This window comes from Taurulus bubalis (assembly GCF_910589615.1).
Source record: "Taurulus bubalis genome assembly, chromosome: 4".
NCBI lineage: Eukaryota > Metazoa > Chordata > Actinopteri > Perciformes > Cottidae > Taurulus > Taurulus bubalis.
Genome location: NC_136592.1, coordinates 20339110 through 20356367, shown reverse-complemented (window position 1 = coordinate 20356367; position 17258 = coordinate 20339110). Strand labels below are relative to the sequence as shown.

The 17258-nt window shown below is 40.2% G+C and overlaps 1 protein-coding gene across 1 annotated transcript; it reads right to left on the bottom strand.

Annotated features, from left to right (window-relative positions):
• Window positions 1-7687, bottom strand: LOC306735322 (proline-serine-threonine phosphatase-interacting protein 1-like; the record flags this gene model as incomplete). Its single annotated transcript, XM_079216784.1, has 15 exons — window positions 1-1075; window positions 1282-1394; window positions 1966-2054; window positions 2362-2458; window positions 2643-2739; window positions 3618-3716; window positions 4118-4197; window positions 4441-4486; window positions 4909-5001; window positions 5194-5256; window positions 5665-5771; window positions 5884-5918; window positions 6274-6348; window positions 7014-7114; window positions 7655-7687. The coding sequence occupies 15 exons, from the start codon at window positions 7685-7687 to the stop codon at window positions 944-946; spliced, it is 1260 nt and encodes a 419-aa protein (XP_079072910.1). The 3' UTR covers window positions 1-943.
• Between the last annotated feature and the right edge of the window lie 9571 nt (window positions 7688-17258).

Sequence of the window (17258 nt, the reverse complement as noted above, 5' to 3'; positions counted from 1 at the left end):
AAAACATTGGAAAAAATGCCACATATAGTATGCAAGAAACCAGGTGCAAAGCCCCAGCTGCTGGCAGCCATAACTGTGATTGTGGTGAGTAATTTAGAAATTCATAAAATTCTGGGGAAAGCATGTTATAAAACATCAACTGCTGTTTATTATTATGCTGCAATTCAGTTAGTGGCTAGATAGAAGAGAATATTTAAAATGGTGTTTTAAATGGCTTTGCTTTGCTCATGCAGGTCATCTCAGCTAAATATGCTCTATAATATAACAAGTTATCTGGAATGCAATGTCAAATGTCCCTATTGTGGGAAAACTGCAACAGGCATGGCCAACTGTTGTTATTCTGCTGCAATTTGATTGGCTGTTTTGCCAAGTATGGTTGTTGTCATTGCAGCTGGCAGAAGTTAGAAACTGATCAACACCAATTATGTGGATTATCTTTTACAGCACACATTTAAAATTCTGCCTTTTGAAGAAAAACTGTAGATTGAACACCTCATTGTCCACCAGGCGCAGGATATTGTAATAAACCAAACTGCTGGTAAGAGTAATACTATTTAATGTGAAGTGGCGAACGTTAACTAAGCTAACTGTTAGCTTGCCAGAGGAGACATTGAGAGAGCAAACTACCCAAATGGACAATGCAACAGGGAATGGAGGAGAACAGGTACGTGCCCAGCTGAATTAACACTAGCATATATGTGTTAAACTGTGAGGTAAATGTGAAATGAAGTTGGTGCATTACATGTCAAATTGTGTAATTTGCGCTGCCAAAAATAGCGTCATTGACATCCCACCACTTGATCCACCCTTAACCGCCATATGCACTGAACTTCATCTCATGTTTACTCGTGATTCATTACATCGAGCTTAATTGTCATTATATTGGACATACTCTTTAATCAGTTACCATGATCTCTGACAATACGACATAGTGGCTTATTGTTCAGATTTGGGCCAGATAGTTTCCTGGCACCAGTCCAGTAAGCCCGTTCCTCTCCGCTATCCACCAGCAGTCTTCTCCTCGTTCCAACACTTGGACCACGTCCCCTCTACTGACAGACAGTTCATCCTCCTCCTGACCAGTCCATGTGAACAAACGTTACAAATGTTGGTTACACTAAGGAGCCTTCATCACTGACATCTCGTCCCTGATCACGTCCTACATACTGAACATTTGGAGAAATGGTACTGTAATGGTACAGTAATTGACAAACTTCGTTTTAATGTTCAGTAAAGTCTTAGTATTGCAAATAGTACAAAATCATAAGTCTTTGTAATTACCTGGGCAATGTATTCATAAAGTACAATGTAGCTGTCTTCATCGGCTGAAACTGTGGCCGACGCTGCTGCCTGCTGGAGGTCTGGGATGTCATGTCCTCCATCTGAAATCTCAACTGAAGCCAGAGTGAAAGTTGAGAAATCAAACTTCATGTATACAATACATTGCATACAGCACATTGATATTTAATTCAATTAAGATGTGCAATTAAGTGATGCTTTTTTTATTTACACGTTTATGTTTTGTTACAAATCATTTTTTTTATATCAAATTGGGTTTAAAGTACCGGTAGGCCACAATTTTTAGAACAATATGAACATTCAGGTTTTTTTAGACCTTTATTATATCTCCTGTGACCCATCTCTGGGAAAGACTGACATAGATGATATGGTGTTTTTGCAAGCATATGCCAAGTCATCAAGTTCAATCTGAATTACGAATGAATTGCATAAAATCGACTTTGTATCATGATTTATTTCAACACATCTGGACTTTCTTTTTAAATCTTTTGGTAGCTATCGTGGTTGTTTCAAGGTCAAATTTAAGATTATGCAAGCACAATCAAAATGTCAATCCATATTCAAATAGATCCAGTCCACTATATGAGCACAAATAGGCTGCAATCTTCATTACTCCCCTCAATACTATGGTCTAAGAGAGATCTAACAAGTGAATGCAATACTTACACTCGCCAAAAGGTGTCATTGCTGCTTGTGAGTTTTGAAGATTGTCGACACTGATGTTCACAGAACTTGCGAGAAGGGGATCAGAGCACCTGGATGATCCAGGTCAGGGTCGATATTTAGGATACACAGAAATGTTCTGATCAACAGACAATTTTGATCTAAATAACAGCTGCATTTGATTCTTTCACATTGTCAGAAAGAAGATTTTATTTTTCTAGTGTTTAAAATGGAGAAAGGCACTGAAGAAAGATGAACTAAGAGGAGACGGCATATTCTTACTGCCACAACGATCTGGCATTATTTACATGTTATACCCTTCACCCTATCGGTTAAACAGTAACAATGCTGTCTCCTCTTTGTTCCTCCTCCAATGTGGATTGTGTCAGACGATCAGACCTCATCGTCACGTCTTCTTCTCCTACTGCAAAATGAGCTTGGCCATTGCTGTCCCGGGATGTCTGCGTCTGGTAATAGTTCTCAAACAATATGGGCTCTGTGTGAGGAAAAGAGAAACGGCTTCTTTGAGAAGTGAGCTCAAGTGTTGCTTTCTGTCCACCGAAAGAGAGAGTTAGAAGAATCCAGTTATTTTGTGATGGCCCCTTCTTTCACTTCTCTCCTTCGGTTTGTAGTTTTCTCTGAAAAGTAAAGGACAATCTACACGTTGATTAGTCTCTTACCTGCAGGACTCGTTCCTGTACTTTTCATCCCTATAAAATAGTTGTTGTCTGTGGTGATGTCACACTGTTCCAGTAGCTTCCTCACCTCCTCGATAAACTGAAAAACAAGAGGCAATTCCTTCAAATTGTCCACTTCCTGTATGACATTATTGTAGGGAGAGCCTTTCAATTCAAATGCAGTTATCCATGTAAAAACAAAGAAACTAAGCATGTATGAAAAATCCTTTGGCAAAATCCTCGGCCAAAAGTGTGACATGTGCTGTTGGTTCTTGCTTTCAAGAAAGAGTCTACATATCTACAGCCACACTGGCATTGGGGCTGTACTAATCTGCATGCTAACAATGACAAAGCTGTTAAGAAGATATAATGTAAACCCTGTTCTCCATATTTGTTTTACGTGTTAGTATGTCAAGATTTGTGAATAAGCGCATCCTCTTGGGACCATGAAGGTCATCTGAAGTTCTCATAAAAACCAAGCGTTCAGGCCTCAGGGAGACACTCACACCAAGCTCAACCCAGAGGGTTAAAGGGCAGTTCACCCCAAAATCAAAAATATATTATTTTCCTCTTCCCTGTTTATCAATCTGCATTTCTTTGCAGCGAATTGCCTAATTTGAGAGATATCTGCCATTCAGATATCAGCCTTTTCTTGAATATATTAGGACTATATGGCACTTGGTTGTGTTTAAAGAGACAAAAAAATACATTTGAAAACCACATTTTCTCTTTCCAGAAATCGCGACCCTGTTACTCAAGATAATTTACAGACCTTGAGCAATTTTAAATAGGAACTACATCCTTAAAACCATAGTTCCTTTATGAAACTGCGATATAGTCCAATTATGTTGCAGAGAAGGCAGAAATCTCTATGACTGATATCTCCAAAAATATGTATTTTTGATTTTGGGATGAACTGTCCTCTTTAGGTTTGGTTTATCAATATAAATATATTTAACTAGAGAAAGTTAAGCTCACCTCATCATCTTTGACACACTGTGAGGAGAAATGGTTGCAGTGGTCCCAGAGAGAACACCTAAGTATGCTGATGCGATCCCCCTCCAGTTGCTGGAACACCTGAGAAACACACAATACTGCTTTCTACTGTACCAAAGTTATTTTCAGTTACTTAGAGATACTTGATTCTTTTCTATTTTTTTGATCTTGTTATTCTGCATTGCTGCACACTGGCAGTATCATCTAACTGTATTAGGAATGGCTGATGTGCCAATTGTGTACATTTACATTGAAAAAGCATAACAGATTTCCACTTTGAAGAAGTTGCTTTGTGGTTGTGTGTTTGTTTTTCCTGCTCAAGGCAAGATCTGTATTTCCTCATTGGTCAGCACAGCAGTAGCAAGGTGCTGTGAGAGGAATCATACTTGCAGATAAAGAGGACTTGATGTGAGGTCTAGTCTTCGTGGTTAGAAGCCCTCGTTCTGGTTTATGACAGCAGAGCATGTAATAGTCCACAGTACCTCGCAGGTGCTTTTGTGCGTCTCTTCCCAGTCCTGGCGAACACTCTCCAGCTGAACAATGTTGGTAAAGTACAGCTTCTCTGTGAGAGATTGCGGTATCATTATAGATGTTTATAGGTCAAATTTAAACATCGTACCAAACACAAATGTATTTGAAAAAACATGTACAGTGCAAGTATATAGTGCAGTACAGTGCAAATATATATATATATATATATATATATATATTGTATTGAAAAAAATGTGTGTCACAAATAGAGACATACACTGAGGTGTGCAGGTTAAATATAGACATTCTAGAGAAATATGATTCTGGGTCATACCGGCTTCATGGGCTGCCTCTCTGCATTGCTTGGCCCTGTGACGCATCTGTGAAAAAGGATCACACAGGAACATGCATGACCAGTGTGACAAGTTCTCATCACAAACTGGACTGAATTCATCGCTTTAAAACATCGTCATCAGAACATCATGAGGCCAAAACATGTTAGACTTGTGCAACTTTGTTGAATGTGCAAAAGTCTAAATATAAAAGTAAATTGGGAATATACGAAAGATTGATTGTACTTTCAAGGAGATGACAGATGTAACTGCAGCTCATGAACATACTTTAGCTTCTCCTTGTTAGATGTTGCATCACTGTGCACGATTGCAGCAAAGTCCCAGCACTAAACTTGCAGTTTGAGGTGCAAAGCCAAATGTCTAAAAGGAAGTCTGTATTTAAATTCCTTAAAACCACAAACTGGTCTGACGGTACTTTTATAGTGAGGTAGCCAGTTTAGTTAATATACTTTTTCTGAGTTTTTGGATGGAACAGTTGTCTTCTCGGCTCCTTGTTCTGCCTCGTCCGCCTCTCTGCATTTCAGCTCATAATATTTCTTCGACTGCAAGAGACAGAAACAGAAACCAGTGTTCCAAGAGCTGTGTAATGCTTGGTCTTTGTGCCAATGATGATCATATATACAGCATGCCTTCAAATACGTTTCTCAACAAAGACAAAAAAAGTCATGTTTGATTTCTGGATTAAATGCAAAGTGTACTAATTGAAATTATATGAGCTGTGGCTATTTACTTACGTCCACGGTCCTCTTGTACGAAGAACATTTTTTCTTCTGAACCTTCTCCATGATGCTTTGGAACTATAAGGGGAAGCAGAATGGTCAAACTTAAAATGTGTATTATATTCATCTACTATATATCTTTTTGATACCCACAGTTACTAACATAACGTAGAAACTTAAAAAGAAGAGGAAAAAAAAGAAAACGTAAATAACCTTCTGGAAGGTTTAATAATGACTGATTGTGTTATCATTGTAGGAAACTTGGCGATTACTTGGCTTTGTCAATATGAATACATATGTATTACTTATAAGGGATATACATTATTTCAGGGATACATACAATCTGCACACAGAGAAGAATAAATTATATATGCCTCAAGCTGGAGAAAGCCATCAAACCTCACATTATGTTCATAAGGGCAATGCAACCTCCCCTTTATTTATGTACATTAAGTCAGTTGTTAAGCAACACAAATTGTCCAGTACCTTCTTCCTCTGCTCTTTCTGCCGTTCTCTGAATGTCTCAATCTTTTTCACCTCCTCTTTCAATATATCGGAGAGCTGGATGTGAAAGTTACCAATGTTCTCGATTTCTGTAGCCAAAAACAGCAAACTGAATCAATTATACACATTATAGACACATTAAAACAACAGCAAGAGTATTTTGTGCTTTGGTTTGATTTGTCCTTGGTTAGATACACTTACGTGTTTTTAATAGTTCAAAGGATGCTCTCAAGGTGCTGGAAAAACAAAGCACATTAAGGATCAGAAATAAATGAGAGAAAGCTCGGTACAACTTAAATGTCTGACTGCTTGTGACAGGACAGGAACAGGAAATCTGGCAACACATAATGACCCACTGTTGCTGCAGTAGGTTGCAGACACAGAAACACGACCACTCCTTTTTTTCCCTCTTTCTGTCTCACAGACATATAAATGCGTTTCCTTTCAAAATAAATTATGACTCATAGACGCCTGACTGATGTTTCATATGTTGAGGGTCATTTTTCAATAAACTCATCACATTGTCCTTTCAACTAAATTAATACGTGACCCTTTTTCTAACATCAGACAGAATGCCAGTCGATTACTTACCTGATCTCTGTGTGCCCTCCGGCCTTGCGAGCAATAGTCACTAGTTCCTTTCCATACTTCTCCTCTGCTAGTGCCCTGTGAAGTATGACCACAGATGCATCACACTGCAGCCCATAATTAGTTTTTTCGTATTTACTTATAAAACTGAACTGTGTTTTTCTTTTCCTGACAAAAGAGACACATTTTGCATCACTGTATTTTGTTGTATGTTTGTAACTACATATGAATCAGGTAGTAATAATATAGTGAAATAATATATATTTTTTGGTAATATAATGTCCATAATTGGCCCGACTCATCTTTTGCTATATTAGATTACATCTTAAAGGGTTACCACATATGTCTCTAGTACTCTATTATCATTTACAATGTCCAGTGTTTGTGGCGGGGCGGGATATCTTTGCTTCACAGAGAAAAATGTATTAACGCACTGAACCTTTATTTTTTTTAATCTACTAAATTGTTAATCTTGGGATACAAAGCAGCGGTGAGACGAACTGAACACCAGTGTGACTGATTACATGTTCTGTTGTCTCATGATAATAAATACTCCAGTCACCTCAATTGTTTGCAGTAATCCAGTTGTTTTTTCTTTCTATGATGAACTGGCCCTTGCTGGAAAAAGCTACATTTACTTGGAGTTCTATCTATGTTATGTTAACATAATTACACAACAATCCAAAAAATTGGAATTTCCCAAAAGTTTTGGTTTCAGTTAATGAAAAACAGACTGACTCTACCTCATCTTTAAAAGCTCCTCCACATCTTTGCACATTTGCCTTCCATCTTGCAACCTTTGGATAACAGCGTCATACCCTGCATGGCAGGTGAAATTGGACCCCTGTATTTAGAAGACATAGAAAAAGCTTAGACAAATATTAAAATGAACAGTATTGCTCAACAACTGTTGCAACATGTTATTGAGTCAATCCTGAACTCACTATGTGGTAAAAATGCAGAACTATCATTTAGCAAAAATAGAATATATGACAAGGCAACATTCTCAGTACTTCATCAAACTGCCCGTCAAAGAGCAGCAGGTTGACAGTCAGTAGTTCGACACATTGCAAGTGATACAACATTGCCAGAACTTAAGAATATAGGAAAGACCATTTTGTAAATATTTGTAAAATGGTAACTTTGACCTTTACGCAAAAAATGCTGGCTAGTTTGGATCTGCAGATTACTGGTCAATCAAAGGGTTTTGTTTTGTAGGTACTTTTGATGATCTGCTATATTAAATTGTAGTTTACTCAACATGTGAATTCTCCATAAATACATGAACATAAAAGATTGCATGACTGCGAAAACACCGTTGCACTTTCAGTTTTCAAGGACAAGGAAACCACAGCAAAGCACGAGAGCACAGAAACAGACTTACCCAGAACGCATCTTTGAACATCAAAAGTGTCATCTCAGTTGTTACTTCCATGAACTGAACACAGTTGACCCCCTCAGTGTGAACTTCTTTCACTGCTTTCTCTCTAGAGTTAATTGCTCACCAACAACTTCAATATAGTTGTTGAAGGCCGAGTAGACTGCATGAGGTTCAACGGTGAGTGGCCTAAACGTCAGTGAGTCCTGATGAATGAGGAAGAGCTTCTGTCCCATGATGTCACGGACCACAGTCGGCTCAGCCCATATGTGAGACAGCATCTCTTTCACTATCTGTTGGTGTATAACACTGAATGTCTAGTTTAAAGGTTTACAGTGACAAACTCACACATGCAGTGTGGTTTCAGTTTCAGGTTCAGATGGCTGGATTTTCGCCAGTGGCGAGCTAGTACCTAGAGTGGCTGAGTTGTATAATATATACGACATGATTTGTATCTTATAATAGTGAAATTATTATAATACATTATTAGTATGTTAGCACGTCAATATAATATAAATATCACCAACACATTTTCATCCCATCGCTGTTCTGCACTTTCCTGTGATGAACACAAGGGGGAGACACAGACCTTTCCTTAAAAAATATAAAACCGATCTCTAAGTATTACATTGGATCAAACCCTCCCTTCACAGAGTCAGTATCGTTCTCACATCTCCACGGGGGTCAGAGATAAAATCCCAAATCTCTCAATCTAGTTGAGATGGAAAAAAATCTGTGCCTCAGGCATCTTTCCGGGAAGATATGGAGACATGTGAATGTGAACCTAGAAGCTTATTATTGATTTTCAAAGTGAGGAGGACAGACTGTGGTGTCTCTCACCCGTCACTCAATGAGATGTGTGAAAATCTTTGGCTCTCTCACAAAGCTGGGGGATCATTCACACACCTAACGACATGTTCAAGGGACAGTACTAATCAATACAGCCAACTGAGAATAATGGAGCGTCGTCTTTTACTGTTATTTGTTTCATATTTATGTGTTTCAAAAAAAATTATGACGCACTTTGAGATGCAATTCTACATATATTGCACCGGCCAGAGATATGTTTGATTTATTGATTGATTGGACAGACGGACCTTATTTTGAGTTATCCAAGCGCAACAATGCTGTGAAAAACATTTTTCATCAATTAATAAAAAGCACATGTCTACCTTGTGACAATACATATTTTTAATTATGGTTTTTGGCTTTTACCGCAGGAAGTTTGATACTTTTCTCGCCAGCTATAGCATCCTTCTTGAGTGTCAATTTTTGGGTGTATTTATTTATTTTTATTTATTTAAGTTAGAATAATGCTCCCAGACCAAGGCTCCCAACAAGTTTTCAAGTCGAGATGACTGAGTCTGTGGTGCTTGGCCTTTGCTGTGACCCCGTTTGAGGCCTCTAATGGAGGGACAAGCACTGGGAATCAGCTGTGCAGCCAAGGTCTAGGCACACTATCACACACCAGGGTTTCAGCGCGCACTCACACACAAATACACTTAAGTTTCATACCCCTCTCTCACTCGTTTTCTCTCTCTCTCTCCCTCGCACTCCCTGGAGTGGCAGTTATTGAACTGTGACAAACGAGCCGTGTCAGACCAGCCCCCCTACCTGAGGGGATTGGCTAAATGACCTTTCCATTACCCAACCACTGCTGTATTCCCCCTCTACAGATAGAGTTACATACACAGCCACAAAGCCCATTTGCTATAGGACCAGTGTCAATGTTGCTGCCATTAGCCACTACATTGTTCTGTGCTTTTTGGTATACACAGTGTCTATCTATCCATCTATATATTACCTTTATATTTTGTGTGCCTTTATTCCTCTCAAAAGCAAGGCTCTGGACCATGTGCGCATTCAAAGTGATACACGTGATGCCAGAAGCAGCTTTTGTCCGGTTGCTTTGCTTTGTGCTTGTGTGTGGGTTATCTCTGCGCGCATGTGTAGGTGTGTGTGACTGAGAGAGCCACTATCCCACAGAGTGTTTGGCTTAACTGTTTTTCACACATTCTCCAACCTCCATACTTGCTAATCCTCTATTGACCATTGGCGCTAGCCTTAAATATCGCCACATACTTTAAGGAACAAGTCGGAAGAGAAGAACAAGGAGGGGGATGAGAGAGAGAGAGAGAGAGAGAGAGAGAGAGAGAGAGAGAGAGAGAGAGAGAGAGATGCAGGATATGCAGGATCAGGGGGAATGTAAAGGAGAGAGGAGTAAAAGTCAAAGAAAAGAAACAACCGGACAGAGCGTAGTCTGCTGACTGCTGCTGCCTGTTGGATAGGAATGCAATGAAGTGAGTCCTTGGGAATTAGTGGGAACCTGTTAGGAAGCTGACAGATGGAGAGCTAATGATGTGTAGGCACAAGGGCAGGGCCTTTAGTTGCTAGTGAGACAATCTGTAGTGGCTGTCATAATACAGCTGAAAACCAACAGCTGAGGTAGGAGGAGGAGGAGGAGGAGGAGGAGAGGAAAGAGCAGAATCACGCTGACCCCAGAGAGCGAGCCGCAAGCCTTTCTAACGTTTGATCCTGTTTGGCTTTGAATGAAACATTTATTAGCTTTCTTAATCCTCAGCATTACTGCTAAGAAGTCCGAAGTCAATCTATTTGATCCTCATGTGTCCGTTATTCTGTTACTCTGTTGTTGTGCTTCTCTGGACACTGGGATGAAGGCAGTATGGTCATGTATACACACATGTCTAGCATGCATGATTGTGTTTTTTGTCCGCACCGATGTCACATAATACATTCAATTCATGGCCATGTTTCTTTTTATTTGATGACCTTGAAATTACCTCAGATGACTGCATGTAGGTGCACTTAAACAAGTTTGGTAGAAAGAGTGTGTGTGGGCATGTGTATGTAAGTGTGTGTCTCTACATTTGAGTCAATGTGTACTGGTGGTGACCCCTGTAAAAACTGATGCGTGCCACAGGCAATTCCCCCTCCATCCTGCTTCTCTCTCCTTCCCCCGCATGGTCCCTTCAACAGACTGGCTTTTGGTGTTACACTAATTTGCCCAGCGGCCATTCTCTCCACTGGGATGCACCCTGTCCTCCTCACCTGCCCCCATGCCCTCCCTTTTCCCTTGCTCTCTTTCCTTACACCTCCTGACCATCCACCTTCTTTTTTCACTTCCATACTCCCCTTCTCACTGTGTCACTCCACTGTCCTCTCACCTTCCTCATACTCTCCTCTTCTTCTCATTCCCTCTTTTCCTCGCACTCTTCTTCTTTCCAGCCTCTGCATGTTTCAAGTCCTGCTAGTCTCTCATGACCTGGCCTTCAACCATCACATGCTGCTTGTTTGTGTGTGCACATGTGTGTACTTGTGCACCTTTATGTGTGCTTTTGCAGTTTACACTTGCATTGTTTGTCCATGTGTATGTGTGCGTGGTCAAAGAATGAATGGAACGACTGCTAATTTGCTAAGTGGTTTCATCCATCTGAAAGAGGATGGAGATTCTGCTTGGCTTCACTCCTCTGATCCAGGCCATAAGGGGAGTTGAAGCCACCCCAGATGCAGGCCAACACCCGGCCACTTCGTCTGGCCCAGAGCCATTCTTTGCTTTGTAGTTTTTCTCCAGAGTACAAATGGATTTTTTTTAAGAGCGTGTCTATACGTGTGTACAGGTTTAGTTTACATTTGCTCAGTGGAAGATAATGGATTGTGTGTGTGTGTGTGTGTGTGTGTGTGTGTGTGTGTGTGTGTGTGTGTGTGTGTGTGTGTGTGTGTGTGTGCATACTGACCTTTTTGTGTATCTTTGTTTGCTATGTTCAAAGGGCTTTAAAGTGAAAAGTGGCCTGTGATTTGACATACTGATAAAAGGTATCAGGTTTGATTCTGTGATTCCGATAGTATATGTTCCACCCTTTTCTGAATGAAACCACACCAGAAATAATCATCTTTGATATGCAACTTGATAGTTTATTTCATCTGACCCTTTCTGCCCGTTTTAATGCCCATTTATTTTCAAATCACACACCTCCAGTTAGTGATAAAGGCTCTTTGTCAAAAAAAAATTGACGTCTCAAGCCGTTGCAGAGAAAGCTCTGATGTCATCATCAGGTGAAACTTGGGAAAGGTCCCTCCAGAGCCCCAACAATTATGCATATGTTTTCATAGTATAATTGATGTGTAAAAATGGCCCATAGACTGTTTTCTTTCTGTTTTAACACTTAATAATAATCCTGTGTCAGTTTTTTTTTTATGATTTAAAAGTCCCCCTCTACTGTACACTTTACTACTGTGAGAGTGACATGGGTACATTTGAACCCTGAGGACAATGCACATATGGACAGCAGGTGGGGCTGTCGAGTTTCTAAGTTTGAGTTTGTTGCCTCTCAAGTCTCTCCATCCACATTCTTTGTTTATTGTTCAGTTTCACAGTGAAAGGTAAGGCCTTCTGAGGAAATGATCACTGAATGCACCGCTGCTCACAGAGTTGTCAAAACACTGTGATAAAGCCAACAAAGGATACAGACCATTTTTTAACCTTTATCTGACTGATCTCAGCAAAGCTCTGCATCACTGTTTAATTCACACCTGGAAGTTTCCCATTCAAAATAAATTGTCTCTCCACTGCTTTCAACAGTGTCTTACAACATTTACCAAAAACCTTGAAAGTTGTTTGTGAACTGCATGAGGAAATCACATACTACATATACTTTTTTTACCAATTAGTAATTTGGTGCATAGATGTAGACTTGCATGAGGAGCTTTATGTGACGGTTTATATTTGATGTTGTGTTGCTGTGTGCAGTACAAAGTTGGTTGTTGGTGATTCATCAGACATTTTATTGCCATGGTAAAACTGAGGACAGCACATGCTGCATTTTACAGAATTAGAGTTGCCTCAGTTATCTAGCTGTTCTTTTCTTTACCTCTATCATAGGCTTATTGCCTTCTTTTATCCAGCTTGTTACGCTAGCAGAATATATCTATGTATATCACTCAACAGCTAATTAATAATGAATGCTGTGTGTAACAGTGATAGTATACAAATTTGTGTATTGAGGGAATTAGAAAGAGGAAGAAGCTAATATTATCCTGTAGCCTACTACTGACTGAAATACACTTCACATGGCTTCAACAGCTCACATGTGGCTGAGGTGGCGTTTCTCACCACACAGTCACAGTTTAGTATATGGTCACAGTATAGTATAGCTCTATGGGCCAGTATATTAGAGAGTAACAAACTTTCTTTGTATTAATTCCCCACAACCTCAGTGTGTCGTCAAATATTCAATACGTTTTAAAACAATCTCCAAATGCTGTATTACTGTTAGTGTGAGCATGGCTTTATCCAGGCGCGTTTGTTTATGCAGACAGGCAGGCGGGCAGCCGGTCGGCCAGCCCAGGTATTGCAGTTACAGTGGTGTTGTGCTATGCGGTGATGTGCATGATTATCGACCAGCGTGTCATGCAGGATAAGGCCCAGTGTGCCTCTGTTGACTGCTTTGCGGTCAGCACTGCAGGGAGCGGGATTGTGGTTAGCCTACAGACAGCCAAGGATGTGTAAGAAGAGCAGCTGTGTGTGTGTGTGTGTGTGTGTGTGTGTGTGTGTGTGTGTGTGTGTGTGTGTGTGTGTGTGTGTGTGTGTGTGTGTGTGTGTGTGTGTGTGTGTGTGTGTGTGTGTGTGTGCAAGGTTTGTCTTCTACCGCTGTGCCCTTTGTGTTTTCTTCATGCTTTATATTTATGACTGTACATAATTTCTATCTTAATAATTATACCTTCTGCCTTTATTTTATTTATCTGATCCTTCTTCAGCTATTGTTGTCTTCCCCGCCAATTACACACACACACACACACACACACACACACACACACACACACACACACACACACACACACACACACACACACACACACACACTAACACATATATGTTTTTACCGATGAGCAGTACCTCTGCCATAGCGCATACTTGATATGCAGCTAAATGTTTTTAACCAGTCACCTTACTGCTTGACTACATTTAGTCTTTGAAGACCTCGTCATAGTGTATTATACTTCATCTTGTTTGTCTAACTTATTTCCTTATTGGTTTTGCTTAATTTCTCTTGCTTGCATCTTGTGATAACCACACACAGACGCACCCTTTCACCGCAGTGACCGTGGATGCGAGTTGGGCCCTGTGGCGGGAGCTAATGGATGGCTCTCATAAATGGCGGGGACTTTACACAGTGGAAACATAGACACAATTTTTGCCATGCTCTGATTCTTCCCTGCCTGATGATAGCACCATTACATAGAGCTTCATACATTTTTCATGGAGCCCAGCGCTAAACACAAACAATATCTGACGGAGGTTTGCCACAGGCATGCTCTGAGCACACCTCCATTTTCTCTGTCCCCTCTCAGTATGTTTTGCAAGCTTCAACAGTTCCAGTACAGTCGTGTTGGAATGGGGACATCTCATTCGACATCAAGTCGATTGTTTGATGTGATGTATTTAACCGTGGCTATGCCTGGTTCTTGTCGTAACACACTGAAACTATTGATTGTGGTTATGTTAGTGTTATTACACTTTTGTATGTTTTCAGCATGCATGGAAGTAGAAGCTCAGCCAACCTGCTGAAACAAATGTTGGCTGAGCTGCTTGCACTCATCTCCGGTATGCAGATGCTGAACCACATCGTATCATGCACTTAATCCTAACTTAACCTAACTAAAACATGCCCACTGACGAAGCGAACAAATGAACATTTTAATTGAGCAAACACCTTGTATGCACACATTTCATTGGACTGATATTCATCCATGAGTGATCACATTTCCAAACTGATAGCCAAATGGTAGTCTAGTCTGCTGGGCTAAAAGCTAGAGCAATACATCCTACTGTTTCATCTGCTATTCGGAATAAATCATAAATTCATTATTTGAATGGTTTAAAATTCTATTAACATCATTAACTTGATGATACAAACAATCAGATGTCCTCTGTGTTTTAGTAACATCAGCAAAATCTGCAATATCAGCAATATCTTCTTCCTGATATTCAGGTCATGATGAATGAATGAATAACACCACGACCCCTTTAACCCAGAGCATAACTACCTAATTAGTATATATCAAACACTGTCTCCTACCGTGTCTTTATTCATGTCACTTTATACACTATAATACACGATGCACGGACACTGTCTTGCAAACAAACATTATTTGCGTAATTTGTTGCCTGAATGGAACACAACTCATCCATATTCTCAGAATATGGGGACATGTGTGTGCTCCCTTGTTCTGATGGAATGAATTATTTTATAAAGAACATAGTTCTTACTTTCTCTTGTAACAGACAGCATCATGCCAGCAGTTGTGTCATTGTGAAAAAAAGCCTCCATATTGATTTCAACTCATCTGTGGTTATTTCACTCATCTGTCTCTGTGTGCGGTGAGATCAGATGTGTTGGTAAATAAATGTTCTCGCATTTACTCAGTTGATTTGAGGGCTCTTGGTTTTCAGGCAACACTGTTCTTTTCAGCAGAGTTCAATAGGACATCATCATTTACATTTAAAATAGTTTTGTCTAGTGTTGCAGGGAACTGTGAACAACATAGTATAAATATTGCTGTTGTACACTAACCCTTTTTTTTTAACAATTTCTGTTCTCTTCACCAGCCAACCTTATCAAACAATGTTTGGCAGCCTCCTTACACATACTGGCTTAATGACCCATGAAGGAACGTTGCTTGAGTAAAGAAAATGGCATACTATCTGGTCTTGTGCTCTGTAGCTGCCACAGCCACAGTGGTGGCGAGAGTACTTGAATGTTGAACTCAATTAAAAAAAAAGTGTGAACTTGAATAAAAGCAACAAATAGGTAATTTAGTTAATGTTATTGTGTTACGTAAAAAAAAAAGGGGGACGGATTATATGATATGCTTAAATTAATGAACATCGTTAGGCTACAAAATAGCATTAAATGTCAATTTATACACAATTGGAACAGCATCAGAATAAGCGGCTGCAGCCACAAGCACACATATTACAGCAAAAGAAGAGACTACAGGTTGTACAACCCGCGTAAGCACACAAGTGTTACATTTCGAGGCAACACGGTAATTGTTGACATTCTCATCTGGAAAAGTCAGAATTCAAAATTCCGGATTGTGCTGTACTCAGCTGTCTGAATGTCACCCTGCGAGTCCTGAGCCCTGCAAAAGTCCTTCATAGTTTGATCCAGGTTAAACTCTGCTGGTTCATTTTCACAACATCATATAACCAGTCCAAGTAGCCTCTCTGTCTCATAGATGGTCCACTCTGGCTCTCATGGTCGTGGTGTGCTCCTCACATTTGAATGAGGCTCTTCTGCCACAGCAGAAAGTCCTCACACACTTCACTCAAGGTTAAAGTTGATCTTGCATTCTCCATGAATGAAAGATCCACCATTAGCATCTGAACATGTAGCATGTAAACCAGACCCAGCGTGCCCTTATTGTACAGGCCATACACATTGTGGGTGTGTCACGTATCGTGCTCGTGCGGTGGTGCATTAAATCATTAATAAAGCTAGATGTACATTTTGTATTTGTTTTACTATATACTGGGGTGCAATAATGCTCCTTAATTTGTTTCCATTGTACATTTTTGCACAAGTGTTAGACCTCGGCCTGTGAAGGCAAATATTTTTTAAATATTCAATACCTGATGGCTGCTCACCGACACTGCCATCTTCCCACTGTTAACCAGCATCCATGATAAGGAGCTGTGGTGGCTCGGACATCTTTCACTAGTCGACTTGTCATTAACTAAAAGCACTGTGGAGCTTTACTCCCAATTACCACTCCCCTCCTTGCTCACATAAATCACACGTTGTCGTCTTTCATGAGCTGCACTTTTGTCTAATTTTCTCTCTCTCTCTCTCTCTCTCTCTCTCCATCATTGCCCATTCACCCACTACACTGTCTTTCTTTGCCCCACAGAGTTTGTTTTTTTTTGACCAGCATGCGCTCTTGATGTCGGTGTACTGCCATTAAGAGAAGTAGTTACTTTACCTCCCAACCTGTCCTGCTATATATTGAGTGCAAACGGTGGTTTGATTGCTGGAGGTTTAGGCCAGAGCAACAATAGAGACCTCATCGTTTAAGCTGTTATGATCTTTTAATGGTCTTCCATTACTGTATCGTTGTCCTAAAAGCCAGCAGTCACTGCGGCGAGGCTCTCACTTTGATATCACTTTCATTAAAAGGATGCTAGGATCATTTGTAGTGGAATTTAAGTCATTGGTTGAGGGTGTGTGAATATGTTGTCTGTGTGTTTTATAAAGGAGACTAGCTGAGGTGCAGTGTATTTTTATCTGGATCATCGATCTGTTTCAACCTCCTCTCCTCTGCTCCTGGGTGTAGAAGCCTTGACCTTCAGTGTGGGAGGTATCAATGAGCCATGTGACCTCCGCACTGGGCCGCTGCTACACCATTCTCGCACACTCACTACTACATGCAAACAAAAATCTACTTTTATAGTGAATCATGGATAACAGAAACTGGAGAAAAAAAATGCAGGAAGGTTTGATTTAAAGATGTAAAGTTCCAGCTCCACTCGAATTGTCTGACCACTCCGGATTCCAATTGCTGCACATGCAGATCAGCCTGTATTTTTCTC